Source organism: Salmo trutta, chromosome 26 (assembly GCF_901001165.1).
Source record: "Salmo trutta chromosome 26, fSalTru1.1, whole genome shotgun sequence".
Taxonomy (NCBI): domain Eukaryota; kingdom Metazoa; phylum Chordata; class Actinopteri; order Salmoniformes; family Salmonidae; genus Salmo; species Salmo trutta.
The window spans coordinates 27,563,998-27,587,764 of record NC_042982.1 but is presented as its reverse complement, the minus strand read 5'-3'; the positions used below and the strand labels follow the sequence as shown (position 1 = coordinate 27,587,764).

Genomic DNA, 23,767 nt, shown 5'->3' with positions numbered 1-23,767 from the left:
AGGCGTGTAACCACAGAAATACGCTGTCCTCGCTGGAGCAATTAGACTCCACTAGAATGATCTCACACACACTCAGCTTGGTGTTGCTCAAAAGTTAATTGGGGTTTAATCATTGTGAGCTGCAGTGTCTGTTGCACTGGGGTGGTGAATGTTAAACAGCCAGCCCTATTCAGTCAGGCCTCTCCTAGGAAGTAAAGCACTAAGTCAAACAAGACACGTTTTTGTTGTTGTTCTCAGCCGAACCGAGGACTGCGTCATATTTTCTCTTCCAAGAAGTTCACCTCTTGAGTCTGCTTGTATTCATCTTGCATAACAAGCACAGATTCAGACAGGGTTCAATCCCTGGTGGAGGAGCGTTTAGAAGCAGACAGTTTAGATGCAGGATCTCATTTTGCTGCTCAGATGAGCACCAGTGATGAATCGTGAGTGAATGTTTTAGTCCTGGGTTGGAACAATGGGTCTCTACATTGTTTTAACATTGAATGGAGAGCAGGGAGGCTCCCTCCTTGCGTTGGGCATCGTCAAGGCATAGTTTAGAAAATGTGTGGAGAGAGTATAAGGATTCTCTCACCTACCATTTATACAGTGTGTGTGTGTGTGTGTGGGGGGGGGGGGTCCCAGAGCCCACAGCACGGTGTCTGCCAGGGTATGATTACTGATGGCAGGGCAGAGTGCCACAGAGCAGGTTAAGGCTGCTGCTCTGCTTTAATTAAGCCTTGTGTCTACCTAGCTTACCTTCACCTCGTCTGTTGTACACTGTTACCAATACCAGACCCACTCTCTCTTTTATTTATTTACACAAGCTCAAAGCTTGCTCTTACTCACCACCTCAACTCATTGTGTTCTCCGGATTTATCTCTAGTCATGATTTCCCAAGGTACAGTATTCTCTGTCGTGACACATTCTGTTTGACTGAGATTTAAGCAAATGTTTTTCCCTGACTAAAATATGTCTCTCTCTCCCTCCTCCTCCCATCCCATCCTTCTTCTCTTCTCTCCTCCCATCCCATCCTTCTTCTCTCCTCTCCTCCCATCCCACCCTTCTTCTCTCCTCTCCTCCCATCCCACCCTTCTTCTCTCCTCTCCTCCCATCACATCCTTCTTCTGTCCTCTCCTCCCATCCCATCCTTCTTCTCTCCTCTCCTCCCATCCCATCCTTCTTCTCTCCTCTCCTCTCCTCCCATCCCATCCTTCTTCTCTCCTCTTCTCCCATCCCATCCTTCTTCTCTCCTCTCCTCCCATCCCATCCTTCTTCTCTTCTCTCCTCTCCTCCCATCCTTCTTCTCTTCTGTCCTCTCCTCCCATCCCACCCTTCTTCTCTTCTGTCCTCTCCTCCCATCCCATCCTTCTTCTCTCCTCTCCTCCCATCCCATCCTTCTTCTCTCCTCTCCTCTCCTCCCATCCTTCTTCTCTCCTCTCCTCCCATCCATCCTTCTCCTCTCCTCTCCTCCCATCCCACCCTTCTTCTCTTCTGTCCTCTCCTCCCATCCCATCCTTCTCCTCTCCTCTCCTCCCATCCCATCCTTCTTCTCTCCTCTCCTCCCATCCATCCTTCTTCTCTCCTCTCCTCCCATCCCATCCTTCTTCTCTCCTCTCCTCCCATCCCATCCTTCTCCTCTCCTCTCCTCCCATCCATCCTTCTCCTCTCCTCTCCTCCCATCCATCCTTCTTCTCTCCTCTCCTCCCATCCCATCCTTCTCCTCTCCTCTCCTCCCATCCCATCCTTCTTCTCTCCTCTCCTCCCATCCATCCTTCTCCTCTCCTCTCCTCCCATCCCATCCTTCTTCTCTCCTCTCCTCTCCTCCCATCCCATCCTTCTCCTCTCCTCTCCTCCCATCCCACCCTTCTTCTCTTCTGTCCTCTCCTCCCATCCTTCTTCTCTCCTCTCCTCCCATCCCATCCTTCTTCTCTCCTCTCCTCCCATCCCATCCTTCTTCTCTTCTCTCCTCTCCTCCCATCCATCCTTCTCCTCTCCTCTCCTACCATCCCACCCTTCTTCAATCCTCTCATCCCATTTTTCTTCTCTCATCTATCTCATCTTCCTTCCCTCCACCCATTCCTATTTCATGGACATCCCAGCTGCCTGTGGTGGCATTGTCCGGAATGCCACGGTCGGCCGCATTGTGTCGCCCGGTTTCCCTGGCAACTACAGCAACAACCTGACGTGCCATTGGCTTCTGGAGGCCCCAGAGGGACAGCGAGTGCACGTCCACTTTGAGAAGGTGGCCCTGGCAGAGGACGATGACAGGTGGGGTGTTGGTCATGGGGTTCAATTCACTACAGTGTTCAGTCAGACCTGGGTTCAAATAGTATTCATTTTGTTCCAAGTATTTTGAACTTTGATTAAGCGTGTCCCATCCTTCAGCGGATGGGACTAAAAACAAACAAAGGATAGGCTAATTGTCATAAGCTTCGTCTTCTGATGAGGAGAAATCATCGGACCAATACGCAGCATGGTAAGTGTCCATACTTATACCTTTATTTTAAACGTGAACACTAAACAAAACAAGAAAACGAACGACAGTCCTGTAAGGCTACACAGCTATACAAAGAAACAACCACCCACAAACACAAGAGAAAATAAACCCACTTAAATATGGCCTTCAATTAGACGCAAAGACAACCAGCTGCTCCTAATTGGAGGTCATTCCCAAAACTAACATAGAAATAGACAAACTAGAAAACCCACATAGAAATAGATAACATAGAACATAAACCAAAAACCCTGAAACACACAAAACAAACATACCCCTGCCACATCCTGACCAACTACAATAACAAAATGACTCCTTACTGGTCAGGACGTGACAGTACCCCCCCCCCCCCCCCCCCCCCCAAAGGTGTAGACCCCGAATGCACCTGAAACAAAAAATTACCAAAACAATAAACCCAAACTGAAGGGAGGGAAGGGAGGGTGGCCACCGTCACCGACGGTTCCTGTGCTACACCCCCCCCCTTCCCAAACCTCCCCCCACGGAGGTGGCTCTGGCTCTGGGCTTAATCCCCACTCTAATCTGTCCACCCCCGCTGAAGGCTTAGGGCTGTAGCGCGTCGCTGGAGACCTCGGGCTGAGGTGCGTCTCTGGAGACCTCGGGCTGATGTGCGTCTCTGGGAGCTCCGGACTGGCGGGCGACTCGGGCTGCGCCGGACTGGCGGGCGTCTCTGGCTGCGCCGGACTGGCGGGCGTCTCTGTCAGTTCCGGACTGGCGGGCGTCTCCGTCGGTTCCGGACTGTGGGCCGTCTCTGTTGGTTCCGGACTGTGGGCCATCTCTGTTGGTTCCGGACTGTGGGCCATCTCTGTTGGTTCCGGACTGTGGGCCGTCTCTGTCGGTTCCGGACTGTAGGTCGTCGCCGGAAGCACTGGACGGGGCACTGTCGCCGGAAGCTCTAGTCTGGGAACTGTCACTGGAAGCTCTAGACGGGGCACTGTTGCCGGAAACTCTAGACGGGGCACTGTCGCCGGAAGCTCTAGACTGGGCACTGTCGCCGGAACAGGACCTACTGGACTGGGCAGGCGCACTAAAGGCCTGGTGCGTGAGGCTGGCTTTGGATATATATATAATGTATCAGTCAAAGGTATGGACACACCTACCCATTCAATGGTTTTTATTTACTATTAGTCTACATTGTAGACTAATAGTGATAACATCAAAACTATGAAATAACACACATGGAATCATGTTGTAACCAAAAAATTGTTAAACAAATCAAAATATATTTTATATTTCAGATTCTTCAAAGTAGCCACCCTTTGCCTTGATGACAGCTTTGCACACTCTTGGCATTCTCTCAACCAGCTTCATGAGGTAGTCACCTGGAATGCATTTCAATGAACAGGTGTGCCTTGTTAAAATTGTATTTGTGGAATTTCTTTCCTTAATGCGTTTGAGACAATCAGTTGTGTTGTGACGAGGCAGATGTAGTATACACAAGATAGCCCTATTTGGTAAAAGACCAAGTCCATAATATGCCAAGAACAGCTCAAATAACCAAAGAGAAACGACAGTCTATCATTACTTTAAGACATGAAGGTCAGTCATGTCAAGCGCTATGATGAAACTGGCTCTCTTGAGGACCGCCACAGGAAAGGAAGACCCAGAGTTACCTCTGTTGCAGAGGATAAGTTCATTAGACTTAACTGCACCTCAGATTGCAGCCCAAATAAATGCTTCACAAAATTCAAGTAATAGACACATCTCAACATCAACTGTTCCGAGGAGATTGCGTGAATTAGGCCATCATGGTAAAATTTCTGCAAAGAAACCACTACTAAAGGACACCAAAAAGAAGGAGTGACTTTCTTGGGCCAAGAAACACGAGCAATGGACATTAGACTGGTGGAAATCTGTCCTTTGGTCTGATGAGTCCAAATTTACGGTTTTTGGTTCCAACCGCCGTGTCTTTGTGAGACGTAGAGTAGGTAAATGGATGATCTCTGCATGTGTTTTTCCTACCGAGAAGCATGGAGGAGGTGTGATGGTGTGGGAGTGCTTTGCTGGTGACACTGTCTGTGATTTATTTAAATTTCAATGCACAGTTAACCAGCATAGCTACCACAGCATTCTGCAGCGATACGCCATCCCATCTGGTTTGCGCTTAGTGGGACTATCATTTGTTTTTCAACAGGACAATGACCCAACACACCTCTAGGCTGTGTAAGGGCTATTTGACCAAGGAGAGTGATGGAGTGCTGCATCAGATGACCTGTCCTCCACAATTACCCGACCTCAACCCAATTCAGATGGTTTGGCATGAGTTGAACCCCAGAGTGAAGGAAAAGCAGTCAACAAGTGCTCAGCATATGTGGGAACTCCTTCAAAACTGTTGGAAAAGCATTCCAGGTGAAGTTGGTTGAGAGAATGCTAAGAGTGTGCAAAGCTGTCATCAAGGCAAAGGTTGGCTACTTTGAAGAATCTGAAATATAAAATATATATCATGTAGTAACCAAATATTTTTGGTTACTACATGATTCCATATGTGTTATTTCATAGTTTTGATGTCTTCACTATTATTCTACAACGTAAAAAACACTTGAATGAGTAGGTGCACTTAGAGGGCTATTCCATCGGTTCTATTGCACCAAGCCAACTCAATAAAGTACATAACTTTAAAAGAAAGCAAATACTATTTGGACCCAGGTCTGCTACAGTGTTCTGACCTTATTGCTCTACTCCAGTACACTATCCAGGTCTAAATGTTCACTTGAGTACAATAATCATTCAACAAGCAGTCAACAGCCCATCAGAGTCCTACTGCTGTCTCTGTGACAGTTGGACCTGATTCTCACTGCAGGCTCATGGTTCTGTTGTCACACATGTCATACTACCAGTCCATTCCTCTGATACACTTCCAGGCATTGTCTCATCATCTGAGGTAGAGATTCAGTGGAACATCTGTGTCTCTGTGTCAGAATGGAAATTCAATTTTGAGAAAATAGTTTAAGAGAATGGTAGAAAGAGAGACAGAAGAAATACTGAAATACTGAAATAATTGGAAACATTTCACTTGAATCTCCTTCTTACTTTATTTTTGGACTGTCATTGTGAAACTATACAGAACAAAAATATATACGCAACATGTAAAGTGTTTGTCCCATGTTTCATGAGCTGAAATAAAAGATCCCAGAAATGTTATTTATGCATAAAATCTTATTTGCTCAGATTTTGTGCCAAAATTAGTTTACATTCATGTAAGTGAGGATTTCTTCCTTGCCAAGATAATCCATCCACCTGACAGGTGTGGCATATCAAGAAGCTGATTAAACATCATGATCCTTACACAGGTCAGCCTTGTGCTGGGCACAATAAAAGGCCACTCTAAAATGTGCAGTTTGGTCACACAACACAATGCCACAGATGTCTCAACTTTTGAGGGTGCATGCAATTGCCATGCTGACTGCAAGAATGTCCACCACAGCTGTTGCCAGATAATTTTATTATAATTTCTCTACCATAAGCCGTATCCAATGTTGTTTTTGAGAATTTGGCAGTACGTCCAACCGGCCGCAGACCACGTGTATGGCGGGAGCGGTTTGCTGATGTCAACGTTGTTAACACAGTGCCCCATGGTGGCGGTGGGGTTATGGTATGGGCAGGCATAAACTACGGACAATGAACACAATTGCATTCTATCAATGGCAATTTGAATGCACAGAGATACCGTGACGAGATCCTGAGGCCCATTGTCGTGCCACCTCATGTTTCAACATGATAATGCACAGCCCATGTCACAAGGATCTTGTACACAATTCCTGGAAGCTGAAAATGTCCCAGTTCTTCCATGGCCTGCATACTCACCATACATGTCAACCAAAGAGCAAGTTTGGGATGCTCTGGATTGACGTGTACGACAGTGTGTTCCAGTTCCTGCCAATATCCAGCAACTTCGCACAGGCATTGAAGAGGAGTGGGACAACATTCCACAGGCCACAATCAACAGCCTGAACAACTGAATATATTTCAATTTACTGATTTCCTTATATTGAATGTGACACTCAACGTGTTCATTACCTCGATATGTGGATTGAGAAATCAAATGGAACCCTGGTTACAACTCTGTATAGAAAAAAAACTGACAGAAATACTCTATTACAGGGGGACAGCTTCCATCCTGAGCCATTAAAAAGAGGACTTCCTAGAAGCCAGTTTTTCAGACTGCGCCGTATATGCCACTCCAAAGTTGATTATCTAGAAAAAGCAGCGGAGATGCGCATTAGGTTTCTAAGAAGAGGCTATTCGCCACAATGTGTGGATGAAGCTCTTCATTTGGCATTGGGAAAAGCACGAAATGAATTGTTACAAAAAAGACCCGCTAAAGCAAAAGAACACTCCGTAATGTTCACAACCACATATACTTTGAATTCGCGGAAAGTGGGAGCTGTGGTCAAGAAACACTGGCATATTTTATCATCGGACCCAGCTTTGCCGGCTGAATTTAAAAAGCCACCACTTATTGTGTATAGGAGAGGTCGCAATTTACGCGATAAATTGGTTCATGCCAACTGCCAGCCACGAAAGAAAATCAGCCAGGCTCTTTTACTCCCTCTACCAAATGGTAGCTATAAATGCAGAGGATGCGCACAGTGCAACAATATGATGAAGTGTGAATATTTCTGCCACCCACACAGGAAAACGGTTTCAAATTAACGATATCATTACGTGTACCACCACCCATGTTATTTACATTATTAAATGTCCATGTGGGCTCTGCTATGTTGGTAAGACCTCCCGCTTTCTCAAACAGAATTAGTGAACATAAAAGTTCAATCAGGAGAAACGACAGGGATTATCCAGTCGCAGTACATTTTAATGACCTAAAGCATGACATTTCAACCTTTAGATTTTGTGGCATAGAGAAAGTCAAGATATCAGACAGGGGAGGTGATATTAACAATACTCTGAGTAAAAGAGAATGTTTTTGGATTTTCACCCTCCAGACATTATTTCCTAAAGGACTTAATGATGAAATGCCTAAGTATATGTTATGTTGTGAATTTGAAATATGTCCCTATTTAAGATTACTCTGATGTTTTTCGTATGATGTACCCAATGATTAATGAAAACTTGATATGTCCTCATTGTGGTTTTATGTACATATTCAATGCGTCTTATTTATACACTTTTGTAGTATTTGTGAAATGCATATTGTTATGTTTGGTAGCATTTATTTAGTTTTCCTTTGCCTCCAACCCCTTTCCATGCGTGGGGCTAGGTCTACATAGAGGTGCTGTTTTCAGAAAATTCACAAAAGCTCTGACGAAGGCCGTTAGGCCGATACATAAGCTTATTAAATATCAGCGATACTATCAAGAGCAGTGTGCGGTTTCCTTTTTCCTTATATGAACTGTAACTCAGTAAAATCTTCGAAAATGTTGCATTTATATTTATTTTCCTTATTGGAATCATAATGCTATGTGACTGCATCTATAAGCTGTTGTGAATGTTTGTAAGGCAATATAACACTTCACAAGAGGGTGCTTCAAATGAATTAATTGAATTGACTAGGATATGCTTATTTGAGTTGAGATAATGTTGTTTTTATGAGTGGTAGCCACTGTGTCTGGAGACAAGAACAAATGGACTTTTAATGAGGTCAGTAGGCTAGCTCCTCAGCTGTACTGAATTATATCATCGGCCTTATATGCAGAACAGTCAAGCCCAATGCTGTACTACCGTATCACATTCCTTCCTGTTTCTTCGTCTCATTAGGAACGTGCCCACCATGCATATTACGAGGTCTTAGAAATCCAACCAGCTACTGATGTGTTTTCATTTCTCTCTTTCAGGCTTCTGATAAAAAATGGGAACAACATTGACTCTCCTCCGCTGTATGACTCATATGAGGTGGAGTACCTGCCCAACGAGGGCCTGGTGAGCACCTCCAGATCCCTCTTCATAGAGCTCACCACTGACGGTGCAGGCACCTCCACCGGCATCGCCATCAGATACCAAGGTAGACACATCCCCCAAGGGAGCTAACGCAAGTCTTTAGGTCTCGGTTACCCCTAGCCCCCCCTTTGACCTTCTCCATCTCACAGAGACCCATCCAGGTCATGGCACCAATGTTACTGACTGGGGTAGAAGGCCGGTTCCCTGTGTGCCACAAGACTAGGCATGGGTATCTAACACAAGTCTTCAGGTCTTTGGAAAGGGTACTTGGCTATGAAAAGCCAACTGACATTTACTCCTGTTGCACCCTCTACAACCACTGTAATTATTATTATTTGACCCTGCTGGTCATCTATGAACGTTTGAACATCTTAAAGAACAATCTGGCCTTAATGGCCATGTACGCTTATAATCTCCACCTGGCACAGCCATACAAGGACTGGCCACCCCTCAGAGCCTGGTTCCTATCTAGGTTACTTCTTAGGTTCCTGCCTTTCTAGGGAGTTTTTCCTAGCCAACGTGCTTCTACATATGCATTGCTTGCTGTTTGGAGTTTTAAGCTGGGTTTCTGTATAGCACTTTGTGACATCTGCTGATGTAAAAAGGGCTTCATAAATACATTCCAATGATTTGATTGATACTCAAGGATACTCAAACTTCCCTCACACACAGTCCAGCAGTGTAGAATTAGTGGAGATAAAAACTGTTGTTTAAGAAATGCATCACGCAGACTCCTCCAGGCCCTGGTGTGGACAAAAGGCATTGCCTCAGGCCCTCTCCTCTTCTTTCCCTCCTAGAAATAATTGGAATGGAAATAAGTGAAACATAACATAACAATTGAAGTCCTCTGCTCTGACCAGTTTAGCTTCAAACTCTCAAATGTTAAATTTTTCTCTTCGCTCATCCCCAGTCATCCTCTCTACTTATGTAGCAACTCATACGTGGCTTTTCAAAGGGCTATTCAGAGCTTGGAGTCAGAGCCACATCACAGGTCCTGGAGTCATTATCCAATCAGATCAATTGAATCTGCATTGGGCTTCAATTTACTGTAGCAAATGGGATTACGCTGTAAGAGAGCAGCGCTGCTTATTCTAATGGACCGTGTGTGGGTTGTCTTTAACATCATTACCCTGTTCAATCTGACACCGTGTATAACTGCTTTAATAGTGCTCCTCTCATCCTGAAACCATTACATGTCAGTCAGTGGGTTGAAGCAGCAGACCACCAATTAAATGTACCTCTGGGTCTGCTCCATCTCTGATAGGCAGCGAGCTAACGGGCGGCTCGCTGTCAGCAAAGTCAATGGCCCACTGCCTATAGCACACATGGGGCTCAGTGACACAGTCTGGCCTTTTTTCTGTGGTTGATCCACATATCCTCTCTTTCACAGCGTTTGCAGTGGGCCACTGCTACGAGCCGTTCGTCAAGTACGGGAACTTCACCAGTAATGACAGCACGTGGGCAGTGGGGACAGTGGTAGAGTTCACCTGTGACCCTGGCTACACCCTGGAGCAGGGCTCTGTCATCATTGAGTGCATGGACCACAACAACCCCCAGTGGAACGAGACTGAGCCCGCCTGCAGAGGTATGCTGTGTGTTTTTGTTCTGTGCAGGAAATGAGCCATATGATATTGTTGCACAGATTATTTTTGCTTACTGTGTGTGTGTGTGTGTGTGTGTTACAGCTGTTTGCAGTGGAGAGATGACTGACTCTGCTGGAGTGGTCCTGTCTCCTAACTGGCCAGAGGCCTACGATAGCGGCCAGGACTGCATCTGGGGGATTCACGTGGAGGAAGACAGGAGGATCATGCTAGACATCCAAGTGTACGTATCTTAATTATCTCTTACTGTTCTACACTACAGATTCTCCTGAACATAAGATATGACATTTTATGCAGATGCAGAAAAAGGATGTTAGCTATGGGAACCCTTTAAAACAACGTCCTGGCTGCACATCCCCTTCCCATAGCTGTTCAAGTGGAGGAACTATTCCACCACAGAATAGCTCTAACCTTTGTAAGAATCTTGACCCTCACACGAGTTTTACAGCAGATCTCTGCACTCAGATCATTAGGAGAAGCTTTACTGCTGATGTAGAAACACAGCCCAGACTTCAAACACAAACCGCCAGTGCAAAAAACTACCCCACTGTGACTGGTTAAACAAATCAAAAGAGAAAAGGTCTGAAGATAAAATAATATGTTGCTCTTGGATGGGACACATAAGTAGCAGCAGACAAAGGTTAATTACCAACTGGAAAGGAAACTAATTATTTCACAGGGGTTCAGACAGAGGTGGTGTGTGTGTGTGTTCTGCTGAATCAGATAGGTTGACTTGAGCAGAGCAGGGGAGAGGAGCGAGTGTTTTCCTTGATAGTGATGTCAGGTGAAGGCTGGGAACAGAAGACCCTGCTGTGTCAGACCCTGATATATTAACCATGCGTACAATCATTTGGCTTCCTTAATTAAGAACTGGCTCATTTGCATATGTTGTCTCTCTTGCTCTTTTCTCTTCTCTCTCTCTTCGGAAAGCCTCAACTGTGGTTGTACATTCTGAAGCATTGTAATAAATGGCATCCTTCATGTTTGGTACAAGAAGCTGTCAAAATAATGAATTTCCTATTAATTTAGAGGGGACGCGATTTGTGCAGATTTGACTTTCATGGACACTGGTGAAGAGCGTTCAGCTCAACCTTGGAACGTTGATGAGAATTCAGCCTGAGTGTGCATGTGGGTGAGACAGAGAGAAGGCTATCTAAGGATAATCTACAGGATTTCCTCGCCATTTCCTCCAGTTTTGATGTGAACATCAATACCAGCACACACTGAAAGGTGAACAAGGGGAAATAAGAGAACCTAACATCTGAAATCTCAGTTTAACGACATCACTCAAACCACTGTTATCCTTCAGTATATCCTCAAGGAAAGCATTCAGTCTCTGATCATAGTGATGAAACCAGGGTTGCACAAAGAGTGATTGTGCTTGGAGCCCAGTCACTGATAATCTGAACACACAGACTCTCGTGCCATGGACCTGCATATACCATGGCTGATGCCTCCCTGTTGGCCCACTAGTCACGCCAGCATTCTGAAACACCATTGCACAGTGTGCCTTCCTAAAGCTCGTTACCAGGGTTTAGGAACACTTTACCACGGTAATGAGAACAATCTTATTCCTCTATAATCATTCATCACTGCCCAGCATCCTGTTCACCGCTCCCACAACCACACAGGATCAGGGGCCCTAATGACGGCTGGTACACTCATTCAGGGGCCCTACTAATGACGACTGGTAAATCCCGACCAACTAGGAGTACTAGCTAGGTGCTCGTTAAGAGCTCAGGTGCAAGAGGAGGGGCTGTGAACAACATGCAGGTGTGGAGGAGGGTACACCTGGAGTGTAGTTCAGCAGCCTAAGTTCAGATGCTCCAAATGTTGACGGAGTGCTCCAACGCCTAAATAGTGTTTAGGAGTGTATGGGAATGAGAATAAGCTGTGCCTCTGCCTTGATGAACTTTGATTATCAGAAATACACATTCTGACTAAACACCTGCACACAAACACGCATGCATGTGACCTTTGGCAGTTCTAGTTAATGTAAATACACATGCATGCATACATTCACGTACACATTCACTGAAATAGTTTGCAAGTTAAATAGGATTTGAAAGACAGACAGTGATTCTGTGTCACATCCTGACCAGTAAAGGGGTTATTTGTTATTGTAGTTTGGTCAGGACGTGGCAGGGGGTGTTTGTTTTATGTGTTTCGGGTTTTTTGGTTAATCTTCTATGTTGGTATATTTCTATGTTCGTTCTAGTTTTTCTATTTCTATGTTAAGTTTATTGGGTTGACCTTCAATTGGAGGCAGCTGTTCCTCGTTGCCTCTAATTGAAGGTCCTATTTATTAGGGGTGTTTTTCTATGGGTTTTTGTGGGTAGTTGTTCCATGTGTAGCTGTATGTCTCACAGGACTGTTTTTTTTTGGTCGTTGTTTTGATTAAGTGTTTTGTTTCGTTTTCTTCTCATTAAATAAAAGAAGATGAGCATACACATTCCCGCTGCGCCTTGGTCCCATCTTTACGACGAACGTGATATTCTGGTAGTTTCCATATTGGCTTCCATTAAAGTGTGCTTTGCCTTTGGTGAGAATTTAGTGAAAAGAGCGACAGGATATTTTATGCATCAAATATTAGTTCTAGCACTTATCTTGATTAGGCTTGCCTCCCAGGGCTAGAAGTTGGCAGGAGAACTCATTGGCTTATTCCATCACTAGTATCGCTGATAAGTGTGACTCTGAGCCTGCTAGTCTGGATACTGTATGTTAGTCTAGCACTGGGAGTTGAGTCGGAGTGAAGGGCAGTGGATCTGGATCCCTGTCCAGCCAAGATCTCACAAGCCAGAGAGGAGAGAATTAGAAACAGGATTTTCCAGCACAACATTCATTCAGGTTTGGGAACTAAGAGGTGCGGGGGTGAGATAAAAGGAGAATGGTCCAATGCCATCATGACACCCAAATAACTGTGTTTAGTCGAATTGGGATTTGTATTGAGGGGTATTAATTTTGCTCAAACTAGTTTGAAACTTGTACTGGACATAAATGTCAAGTTCTCTCAGTGGTGGAGAAGAGCGAATGCGAGTACAGATGAGGAGTTGTCTGAGATAATGCATTGTGAAGGAACATGGTGGCAGGCATGTAGGCCTGTGGGCTGAGTCAATCTGAGCCTGTGTTTAAATTACACTAAATCATATCACTGCCACACAATAGAAAGCATGATTGATTTTCTCTGCAGATACGGCAGCACAGCTATGCAAAGGCTTGTTTAACTCGATCACAACTAATTTTATGCAAGCTGATACAATTTCTCAATCTGTCCCGCTCTGTCGAGGTGAGATGCATTTTCAATAGTCAATGAATTACTGCAGATTTAGCTTTTTCTAGAGTTGCAATACAGATGCATCAGCAGAAAATATCCACTGGGCACACACTGGTTGAATCAACATAGTTTCCACATCATTTCAATGAAATTTAATCAAAGTGGAATAGTTGTTGATTTGACGTCTGAGCCCAGTGGGTAGGCTAAGCTGTGCGGATATTTCATTAGTCTGAAACACCTGATCTTTACCAAGACGTGTGTGCATCATATCTTTAATGTCTTGAAACTGAACTCAGTTCACAGAGTGTAAACAAGTTGACAAGATTGAGACATTTTTACACTCTCTGTTATTCATGTCATACAATACACTACTGATACACGACTGCATTACAGCACCAACTCTCTTTATCGCTCAGATTTTTCAGTATTTTTTTCTGTTAAACTCCAAAGTGGTTAATAGTACAATTGCTTGCCTTGTAATGAATTTTATCAGGAGCCATTTGTGATTAATTAGAGACAGGAAAAGGTAACTTGTCACTTCCCTATTCTGGCGGAGAGTCATTTCCTCCCTACTTCACATCCCGTCCTGGTGCTTAAGGAGAGGAAAAAATTACCACATGGTTTTTCACTTTCTTGTCAGTAGAGCTATGGCGCTCCAAAGTAAATGGAAAAGTAAAACAGAACGTCTCAAGCAAGAAAAGTATTTTAGTGAGGGTGCTTTTAAGTTTTTAAAACAGATACAGAAAACAATGACAAAGAAACTATAGGACAAATGAGCTAGTAATGTGAGCGTGTGCGTGAAGGCCAATTCATTGTGCACGGTGAAATACATTTTCCTTCTTGGTGTTCCAGCCTCAATATAGGGAAGAACGACCTGCTCACATTCTATGATGGAGATGACCTGACTGCTAAGGTGCTGGGCCAGTACGGAGGCTCACGGCCACACTTCAAAATCTACACCTCCATGGCCGACGTCACCATCCAGTTCCAGTCTGACCCGGCAACCAACATCTACGGCTACGGCAACGGCTTTGTGGTGCACTTCTTTGGTAAGGCCCCGGAGTGAGTTACGAGAGTATGTGAACAGAGCGTTGAAGAGATAGACGGCCAGTGAAAAGGGGAGATGAGTAAGGAGGAGGAGAGTTCTAGAGGGTTCAGGAGGAGGAGACACTCTTCCATGGTCAGAGGGGCCCCTTCCATCAGCACGGTCGTCACGACACCGGAGCGGAGCCAACCAATAAAGCAGACATCTGATAAGATGCAATGAATTCCATGCAGAGAGTGGGAGAAAGAGGAGGCAGCGGAATACTGATGACTGGGAGAGAGAAGAGAGAGTGAAAGAGAGAAGAGGAAGGGAGAGAGAGAGAGAGAGAGTGAGTGGGGAGAGTGAGTGGGAGGAGAGAGAGAGGGAGGAGAGAGAGGGGGAGGAGAGAGAGGGGGAGGAGAGAGGGAGAGAGGGAGGAGAGAGAGGGGGAGGAGAGAGGGAGAGAGAGAGAGAGGTGGTTTTGTAGTCTGTTCATGCCTCTAACTGAGAGGGAAAACAAGGCCCAGCCAAGTGGTGCAGCTGTCTGGTATTGTGCCCGTCAGAGGCCCAAACGCAATTACTGCGTGTGTTTGTCTACATTAGCCTCATCTGCAGGGTGCCCTGCCCTCTCTGGCTTCTGCTGTGGCTAGAGCAGTGACAACCATGCTGCCTGGCAGATAGACTTCCCCATGCATGGTACTTTTCACACTAGATTGAAATTCCCACAAAATGGATGTCCTCTATTGTGTTTGTCCTGAGGTTCATTCATTTGAATGCAAAACCACACCACTCCAGCTCTGTGCGCTCTGTAAAGTAGGTGCCTTTTTTCTCTCTCCCTCCTTCATGGATACAGAGGTACCTCGTAACGACACGTGTCCGGAGCTCCCAGAGATCACCAACGGATGGAAGAGCACCTCCCACCCTGAGCTGGTCCATGGCACGGTGGTCACCTACCAGTGCTACCCAGGCTTCCAGCTGGTGGGCACAGAGCTGCTCATGTGCCAGTGGGACCTGACCTGGAGCGGAGACCTGCCCAGCTGTGAGAGAGGTTAATACCATACACACACATGCGCACATACAAAAGGTGCATTGTAGGTGTGAGAGGCAGTTTCAGTTAAGGACAGGCTAAAGCAGAGGCTGATGGGTAAAAACATTCACTGCTTTCCTGAAAACACAATCCTTTTTCTCTGTAAACCGACGTATCAGTGAGTTGAATAGGCTCTGTGTTCCAGCTCCTCCACACATTACTCCTGTTCTATCCAGACAACCTGGATGCTGCGGAGTAGAGACAGGATAGTGTGACAGAGTGTCCTTGGTCCTGATCCCGTCCCACACAGTGACAGGCACGGCATCACTGACCGTTAACAGGACATAGGGGTTTGGAGCCTCATTTGGACGTCTGTCACGTAAACATTATTACCACACTGACCCCTATCCTACAGGGCCCAGGATTGGGTTTGTGGTTTGCTGCTGTGAGAGACTGAGACACAGAGATGATCTCTTTATTCTCCAGCTCGGTGGGTTTATGTCTGAAGGGTTTACTTAGAAAAAGTCACCACTCTGGCCGTATCGGATAACCACAAATAAGCAGTGGCAAATACTAATAATATAATAAAATGAAATTGTATTCACTGCACATGAGTAAAGCTCTGTTTTTTCTGTCTGTCTGTCTGTCTGTCTGTCTGTCTGTCTGTCTGTCTGTCTGTCTGTCTGTCTGTCTGTCTGTCTGTCTGTCTGTCTGTCTGTCTGTCTGCGTGCCTGCGTGCGTGCGTGCGTGCGTGTGTCAGTGCTGTTGTGTGCCGACCCAGGTACTGTGGAGCACAGTCGCAGGGTGATGTCCGGCCCGCGTTTCACTGTAGGCTCCACAATCCAGTACATCTGCCACAAGGGCTACACCCTCTCTGGAAACAGCCTGCTCTCCTGCTACAACCACGGCTCCTCCGGACCTAAGTGGAGTGAGAGGCTACCCAAATGTGTCTGTATGTACCCCCTGGTTCTTCAGCCTGATAACACACGTCCATCATACACACTTCACGGTTTTTTTTTGCCGGTTCTGGGAACATACATTTTAGGTTGCAGGGAGATTCTGAGAACGTTTTGCTATGGTTCCCTAAAAGTTTTTCTGGGAGGTTTTATTATCTTAGATATGCAGTTTTATAAACTGTTCTTCATCCTGTAAGCATTACATGTCAACGCAGGAATTTTGATAGTGCACATTTTGATGGGCTCCCGAGTGGCGCAGCGATCTAAGGCACTGCATCTCAGTGCTAGAGGCGTCACTACAGACCCTGGTTTGATTCCAGGCTGTATCACAACCGGCCGTGATTGGGAGTCCAATAGGGCGGCGAACAATTTGCCCAGCGTCGTCCGAGTTTGGCCGGGGTAGGCCGTCATTGTAAATAAGAATTTGTTCTTAACTGACTTGTCTAGTTAAATAAAGGTTAAATAAATAAAACAGGACTGTGGGCTAGAAGGTTGAAGGTTCGCAGGTCACAAGTATTTCCCTAAATTTGTCTGGGTTTAAACATCTACTATTGTACAGAAAGTTAATAGCTTAATCAATTGATAGTGACAGAATTAGATAACACTCCCAAGCGAAGTTTGCCATTATCTTTAATAAAAAGGTAGGCATATGGCATACCCTCTCATACCCCCTCAATTCAAGTCTTTGTTTTAACTTAGCCTACCTCCGTGTTAGTGAAGGGCTGTTATTTAAAGAGTGCATGGTGGGTGGAGGAATTGACTGACAAATCTATGGATATAGCAGCCTATTTAGTTTGAGCCTAATGTCGTCTGTCAAACAGGTAGGCCTGCCTCTTATTTCTTAACTAGGAAGAAATAGGCTCCAACACAAAGCCCTCTTGTTGTTAGTAAAGTCTAATTAAAATGAAGACTGTTTCAATTAATTATGCCTACTCAAATTTGCATACTTTCAGCACCATGAGCTGTCCATTTCCAATTCATTGTGCTGCGGCTGCTGCTTCAAGTTTCAGCACCACAATGTAAGTTACTTGAATCTGGCTTATTGTGAAGTCAATACCTCTCATAAATACATCTTGGGCAAGAAACATTGTTTTTATTCAAATCAATTATGGAAGTAGGAAGCTATCAAAGTTGACCTCCGGCCTTCGCGCTCTCCTTCTCAAACTGAACAGAACATAGGCTATAGGCTAGTCTGTGCGCAAGCTGTGCAGCAATCTTACAAATACAGCTTTGTTCTGTGCTTCTCTGAGCATGCACTTCGTAGCCCATAGGCTATGGATCATTTGATTGAGACCACACTAAATAGCCTATAGGCATAATTGATATTGCGCGCCCAGCGGAGAATCAGAGATGAGGGGCAGCATCGGGCACACATCGATATATAGCCTAATAAGCAACTAATTCTACAACCCTGAGAAATATTTAAATTTCATCAATTACAAAGTACATGATCATCCCCTGGACTAGATTTAAAAAATAGTGAAATTGAAAAAGCATGACCCTACCCCGTTTTCCTCCAGGTAACCATTCTGTACATTTCTATCAGTCCCTTTAAGCATTAATCATGCAAGAAAATGTATTTTTTTATTGCGGCATGGTGTCAGTGAGATTCAAACCTATGATCTTCTGTTCTCTATCCATGGAATTAGTGCTACGTCACCAGGATGGAGCTAGCATGCAATGTTTTATTTTACTTATACAAGAATTTGTTCTTAACTGACTTGCCTAGTTAAATAAAGGTTAAATAAAAATAACATTTCAAAATAAATACAAAGCTGTTCATTTTAGCCTATTCAAAGAGACCCCATTTCAAAGGAAACAAGTACTTCATTAAAAGTGCAATATGCAGGAATTACAGTGCCATTTACTGGTTGCTCAAATTTGAATAATTCGTCTAATTTCAGTTTATGCGACAAAACAAGCCCTCAGAGTGTAGAGAATCATTGTACCAACTGTATTTTCAGTTGTTTGAAGCTGGTGTACAAAACCTAAAGTAAATGCAAAAATGAAACTTAAGAATGGGAAGTTAAATAAAGGTTAAATACACAAATGTAAAAGCATAGAAATAGCGCACATAGATCTGACCTACCGCTTTTAGACATGCTTCCAATGAGAATGACATATCTATAACTCACATTTATATATACATTTGGTCAGGTCGCCCCCAAAAAGTTACATTGTTTTTGCATCTATTACTTTCGATTTTGTACATCTGCTTCAAACAAATGAAAATACAGTATTTTTTGTTATTGAAAATATATTTCACAGCGGTTTAGATGGTACGACGATTCTCTACACGATACATTGCTTGTTTTGTCACAAAAACTGAAATTATGCTAAATATTAGAATTTTAACAACCAGGAATTGGCGGTGCGATTTCTGGATATTGTACCTTTAACATTCTCTGAACGTTCTGAGAACATTACTTTGAATAGAACCATGAGTTAAAGCTATGCTGAAATACAGAAATGTCCACCTGGTTTTCAGAACGTTATGTGCAAGCTTGGTATCCTGCACCATTCCCAGAACATTGTGGGAAGGTTGTATAACCATAGGACAACCACTCTCTCACCAAGCTCTAAGAAACATATGGTTCTCAGAACATTACATACTAGCTAGATTGGCAGTTTTACTAGCTGTTTAGAAAAGGAAATTATATGATGACTGTGTGTGTGTCTGCGTGTGTGTCTGCGTGTGTGTCCTGTCCTCTCCTTTCTCAGCAGTGAACTATGAGCCTTGCAGGAACCCTGGCACCCCGTCATACAGCACCCAGATCTCAGAGAAGCCTCTCTATCAGGCCGGGGAGACGCTGCGCTTCTCCTGCGTCAGAGGCCATGAGTTGCTAGGGGAGCCTGTCCTCCGCTGTGTCCCTGGACACCCTTCACAGTGGAGCAGCCTGCCCCCTGTCTGTAGAGGTAGGAACTGCGGACATGTACTCCCCTTTGTGTAGTTCACACTGGCTTAGTTCACAGTAGTTCATGATGAACAATATATATGTCTGTATGTTTTTACATCTGTGTTCTGATGTTTTTCATTTATTTACAGCCTCCTCAATGGAGTTTATAAATGAACGCAGGCTAGACGGTAAGTGTCGTCATATTTGCACAGTAATTGTTAGATCTTTCAAATTAATACATCAAATCAAGACCTAGTAATAAAAAGAAATACAATACTTCACAGCAACTTCAAGTATGCTACATTGAAGAATGCATCTTTAGGTTATCATAGCAGTTGAGTGTGTCCTTTTGATTCCTCTACCACCAGTTGCCAGTGTCGACTACAGCATGGAGGGAGCCAACATAGCTCTAACAGTCTTTATACCAGTGGCCCTCATCATGGTCTTCATCATCGGAATCTACCTTTACTTCTCTAAGTAGGTCTAGTATGCATACTTTATATAGATAAACAAAATACTTTGAAAGTATGAAAGCTATCATCATCCATAGTACCTACTGTAGTAGTCTAACCAGTGCTTGACTTGGACTGAAATAGGTTCTGGTACTCGTCTTGGGTGCCGGTACCGTTTATATTTAGGTGTAGGAGCTCCACAATGCTTTTAAATAATATTCTATAAGAAGAACAGAAGCTCAAGCAGTAGAACATTTTAGATGCTTGTACTCCGCACCGGTGAACTTTTGCCCAAGTCAAGCACTGAGTCTAACCAATAGCCATAGACCCAACAGGTTCTGTAATAATGTTGTAAGTATACTATGCTGCCCTTATGACACTATGTCTGTGTTCTCTAGGGTTCAGGGGAAGCCTATGTGTCTTCCCATGTCCACCTCCTTACCATATGACCACATCCCACGAGAGTCCACCTTCGACAGCTCTCTCTACGAAACAGAGACTACAGTACGTTATGTTATAGAGATATTCACTGGTTCTTTAAGATGCCTGTTGGAATTAGTAAGCCCCCCAAAAGGTTGAATTTAGGCACTGTCATTTGTGTATGAGATGATGCACTTAAAGCACCATCTGGTTTGCCATATTGCAGGTTCATTCACCAAATGTAATTCCCCGTTAAGTGATGTTATAGAAATAGGATTGAGGAGTGTAAAGATATACTCCATTCACATTCAGTCATTGATAAGGGCCATTTCATTACACCTGATACAGACAAAAGTTTGCCTAGTTAATTTGACAATGCAAAGCTCTATTATTTGACAGAGTGCTATGACATGGTTTTCAGACATGGGTTCAAATAGTATTTGAAAGTTGTAAAATATTTTACCCAAGTCTGATGCTTTCATGCTATAAATACCGATTGTTTGTCTGTCTGTCTGTCTATATGTCTGTCTCTTTCTCTGTACTTCCATGACTGCACTCCTGAAGAACAACGAGGTGAGCCCAAGCGCTAGGCTACATCCTGCTTATTAAGCCTCCAGTGTGTCTGTCAGTCAGTCTTCATCAATTCCACACTCTGATTCTGCAGCCTGAACCTATTACACAATGTGAGCTTATTGAACTAAAGCCCACAGTAGGTTGAGCACATTTAAAAATGGGTCAGGAGGAGATGGGCAAACCTCTCAAATCAAATAAAAAATATAATCAAAGTTTATTGGTCGCCTACACAGTTTTACAGATGTTATCGCAGGTGCAGCGAAATGCTTTTGTTTCTAGCTCCAGCAATATCTAGCAATACATTACAATATACACACAATCTAAAAGTAAAAACAATTACTAGAACGAACAACAAATGAAGACATATCAGAATGAGCAATGTCAGAGTCTGGAATATAAATAAATATATACTGGATGTATGTAAATGGTGTGTATAGACAATTCAAAGTCAAAGCCTCACAGTTTGGGCTGACCACCTCCACACACTAAATGTATCTCTGTGATATCCCTATCATAGCCTACAAACAGATGTCTGTTATCACATGGCTCGTTCACAAAAATGGCATTTGTGATCATAGTAGAAATATGGTCTACTGTACTTCTCAGTCTCCCTATACCTTCTTGTGTACAAGCTTGTCCCTAATTCAGAACTCTGTCCTCATTTCACAGGACACAAGAGAGTATGAGGTTTCCATCTAGAGGCACGACTACGTGTTTCAGCATTGACAGGTCTGGTCTCAAGCCGGTTTGCCTAGTGGAAGTTTGTCTGCACTCCACTGTCCGATAACACACACCGCTCTTTACTTGCCTCCACCTTTTCCTCTGTCTGCTGGACATATCGCTGCCCACCCCACAGTGGAAATTGGCCATCACTGCAAAGACTGGAAAACATGATTATTTTTGTAGAGATTCAACAGCAATGGCCTAACACCAGTGTTTGTACAGTTTGTATCCTGATATGAACAAACCCTAAAGACGTCAGTCCAATGTGGAACCTCACAAATGGGAAATGCTGTATCTAGTCCGAAAAATGTATGTAGTCCGAAAAATACAATGTGTAAATACAACAGGATATGTTTTTCATACAGCTTGTAGGGCATTTTTATTTTGAGGGAAGGCAAAACACAAAAGAGCTAGATTATTCAAGTGATGATTGGAGGGATATCATAAAAACTTGATCGACTCTTAAAGCTTTCAAATACACTGGACAATTGAAACATATTTTCATTTTTTTGTACAGTATCTCCAAATTGCAAAGATGACCCTCTCAAAAACATGTAAACACACCTCTTTTTTTAATGCAACCTCCTATGATTAAAAACATCAGAATGTGCCTTAAATTAAAGGCCCTTTTTAAGCAATGTTCATATCATGTATATTTCTGATACGTCATTGGTTCAGCTTAGATTATTACATTGTTGATTTCATATGGATCATAAAATAGAGATTTAGTAATGCAAAGAAAAAGTAATTTAATTTCTTCTCATTCACGTTTTTGTTCACAATTGTATGTATGCCTTCAAAATGCTGATTAAAAGGTATTCATTAATGATATTGGATTGGCAAACATCTGAAAAGTCCATGGCAAAGTGTATGTAAGTTCTAGTGCCATTTGTTTTGTGATGAAAACCAGGGAACGTTAAGCTTAAGAAGTCCGTTTTGTGGATTGGGGAATTCTGAAAAACTGATGCAATGTATTTGCCAAAAATAATCTAGCTGATTCTGTAGGAGAATGCATCACCATTCAAACTCTATTTTTATCATTGTCACATTATAATATTTATTCATACAAACTGGTATGATGACAATATTATAATTATATAATCTCGTTTTGATGCATTGTATATAAACTGATTAAGCCAGTTCATGAACAAAACACGTCCTCAATAAAGTTACTATTCAGAAAAAAATGGACACAATCTTAGTAATTCATTTATTAAGGATTACTGGTTCACTTCAAGATGCAATTTACCGTTTTGCCCTCTGAGTCGTTCATCTGAATTTTCCCTGATAAGTATACATGAATAAAGCAGAGCTGAAAGAAGCAAGAACTTCCTTGAAAGAAGTGGAGAAAAGTGCAAAACACCAAGAAAGAAGTTGAGAAAACCGCATAACAGAGCACACTGGAGGAAGTTTTTGTCAGATGACCTATTCTCCTTAATGAGTCAAAGTAAGTAAAGTATACATGAATGGAGCTACCTCTGACAGTGTAGAGCAGGGCTGCCCAACCCTCTTCCTGGAGATCTGCCGTCCTGTTGGTTTTCAGTCCAACCCTAATTTAACACACCTGATTCTACTAATTAGCTGCTCAACAAGACCTTAACTAGCTGACTCAGATACTCTAAATTAAGGTTGGACCGAAAACCTACAGGACAGTATATCTCCAGGAAGAGGGTGGGGCAGCCCTGGTGTAGAGGGTTTGGGCTTGGAGCTGCAGCAGACTCGTGTCCGTTGTGGGGGTGTAGTGTACTAGTGTGTAGTTCAGAGTGTAACAGACTTACGCTCGGTGTAGTGTACTAGTTTGTAGTTCAGAGTGTAACAGACTTACGCCTGGTGTAGTGTACTAGTTTGTAGTTCAGAGTGTAACAGGCTTATGCCCGGTGTAGTATACTAGTGTGTAGTTCAGAGTGTCACAGACTTACGCTCGGTGTAGTGTACTAGTGTGTAGTTCAGAGTGTAACAGACTTACGCCCGGTGTAGTGTACTAGTGTGTAGTTCAGAGTGTAGCAGACTTACGCCCGGTGTAGTGTACTAGTTTGTAGTTCAGAGTGTAACAGACTTACGCCCGGTGTAGTGTACTAGTTTGTAGTTCAGAGTGTAACAGACTTACGCCCGGTGTAGTGTACTAGTGTGTAGTTCAGAGTGTAACAGACTTACGCCCGGTGTAGTGTACTAGTTTGTAGTTCAGAGTGTAACAGACTTACGCCCGGTGTAGTGTACTAGTGTGTATTTCAGAGTGTATTTCAGAGTGTAACAGACTTACGCCCGGTGTAGTGTACCAGTGTGTAGTTCAGAGTTTAGCAGACTTAAGCCCAGTGTAGCGAAGGGGTGGTCTTCCCGTATATAAATGTATACTGTTCCCTATACATTATATTTGCCCCTATAGACCCTTATACCAACCCTGGGTAAGATTACCAGTGTAGACAAGACCATCAAC

General features: G+C 43.7%; 1 protein-coding gene across 2 annotated transcripts in view; it reads left to right on the top strand.

Annotated features, from left to right (window-relative positions):
- Nucleotides 1–22,526, top strand: part of LOC115163572 (seizure protein 6 homolog) — a 146,162-nt gene extending 123,636 nt beyond the window's left edge. The window contains exons 6-18 of one of the 2 annotated variants that reach the window (XM_029715567.1): nt 2,079–2,247; nt 8,284–8,450; nt 9,777–9,971; nt 10,072–10,210; nt 14,114–14,310; nt 15,139–15,333; nt 16,073–16,264; nt 18,993–19,184; nt 19,315–19,353; nt 19,534–19,642; nt 20,016–20,121; nt 20,602–20,610; nt 21,280–22,526. In XM_029715567.1, the coding sequence (XP_029571427.1) occupies nt 2,079–2,247; nt 8,284–8,450; nt 9,777–9,971; nt 10,072–10,210; nt 14,114–14,310; nt 15,139–15,333; nt 16,073–16,264; nt 18,993–19,184; nt 19,315–19,353; nt 19,534–19,642; nt 20,016–20,121; nt 20,602–20,610; nt 21,280–21,309 (1,739 nt within the window). In that variant the 3' untranslated portion in view covers nt 21,310–22,526. Of the gene's footprint in view, nt 1–2,078; nt 2,248–8,283; nt 8,451–9,776; nt 9,972–10,071; nt 10,211–14,113; nt 14,311–15,138; nt 15,334–16,072; nt 16,265–18,989; nt 19,185–19,314; nt 19,354–19,533; nt 19,643–20,015; nt 20,122–20,601; nt 20,611–21,279 lie in introns of both variants that reach the window. The other variant, XM_029715566.1, reaches the window with a different exon arrangement.
- Nucleotides 22,527–23,767: the final 1,241 nt, after the last annotated feature.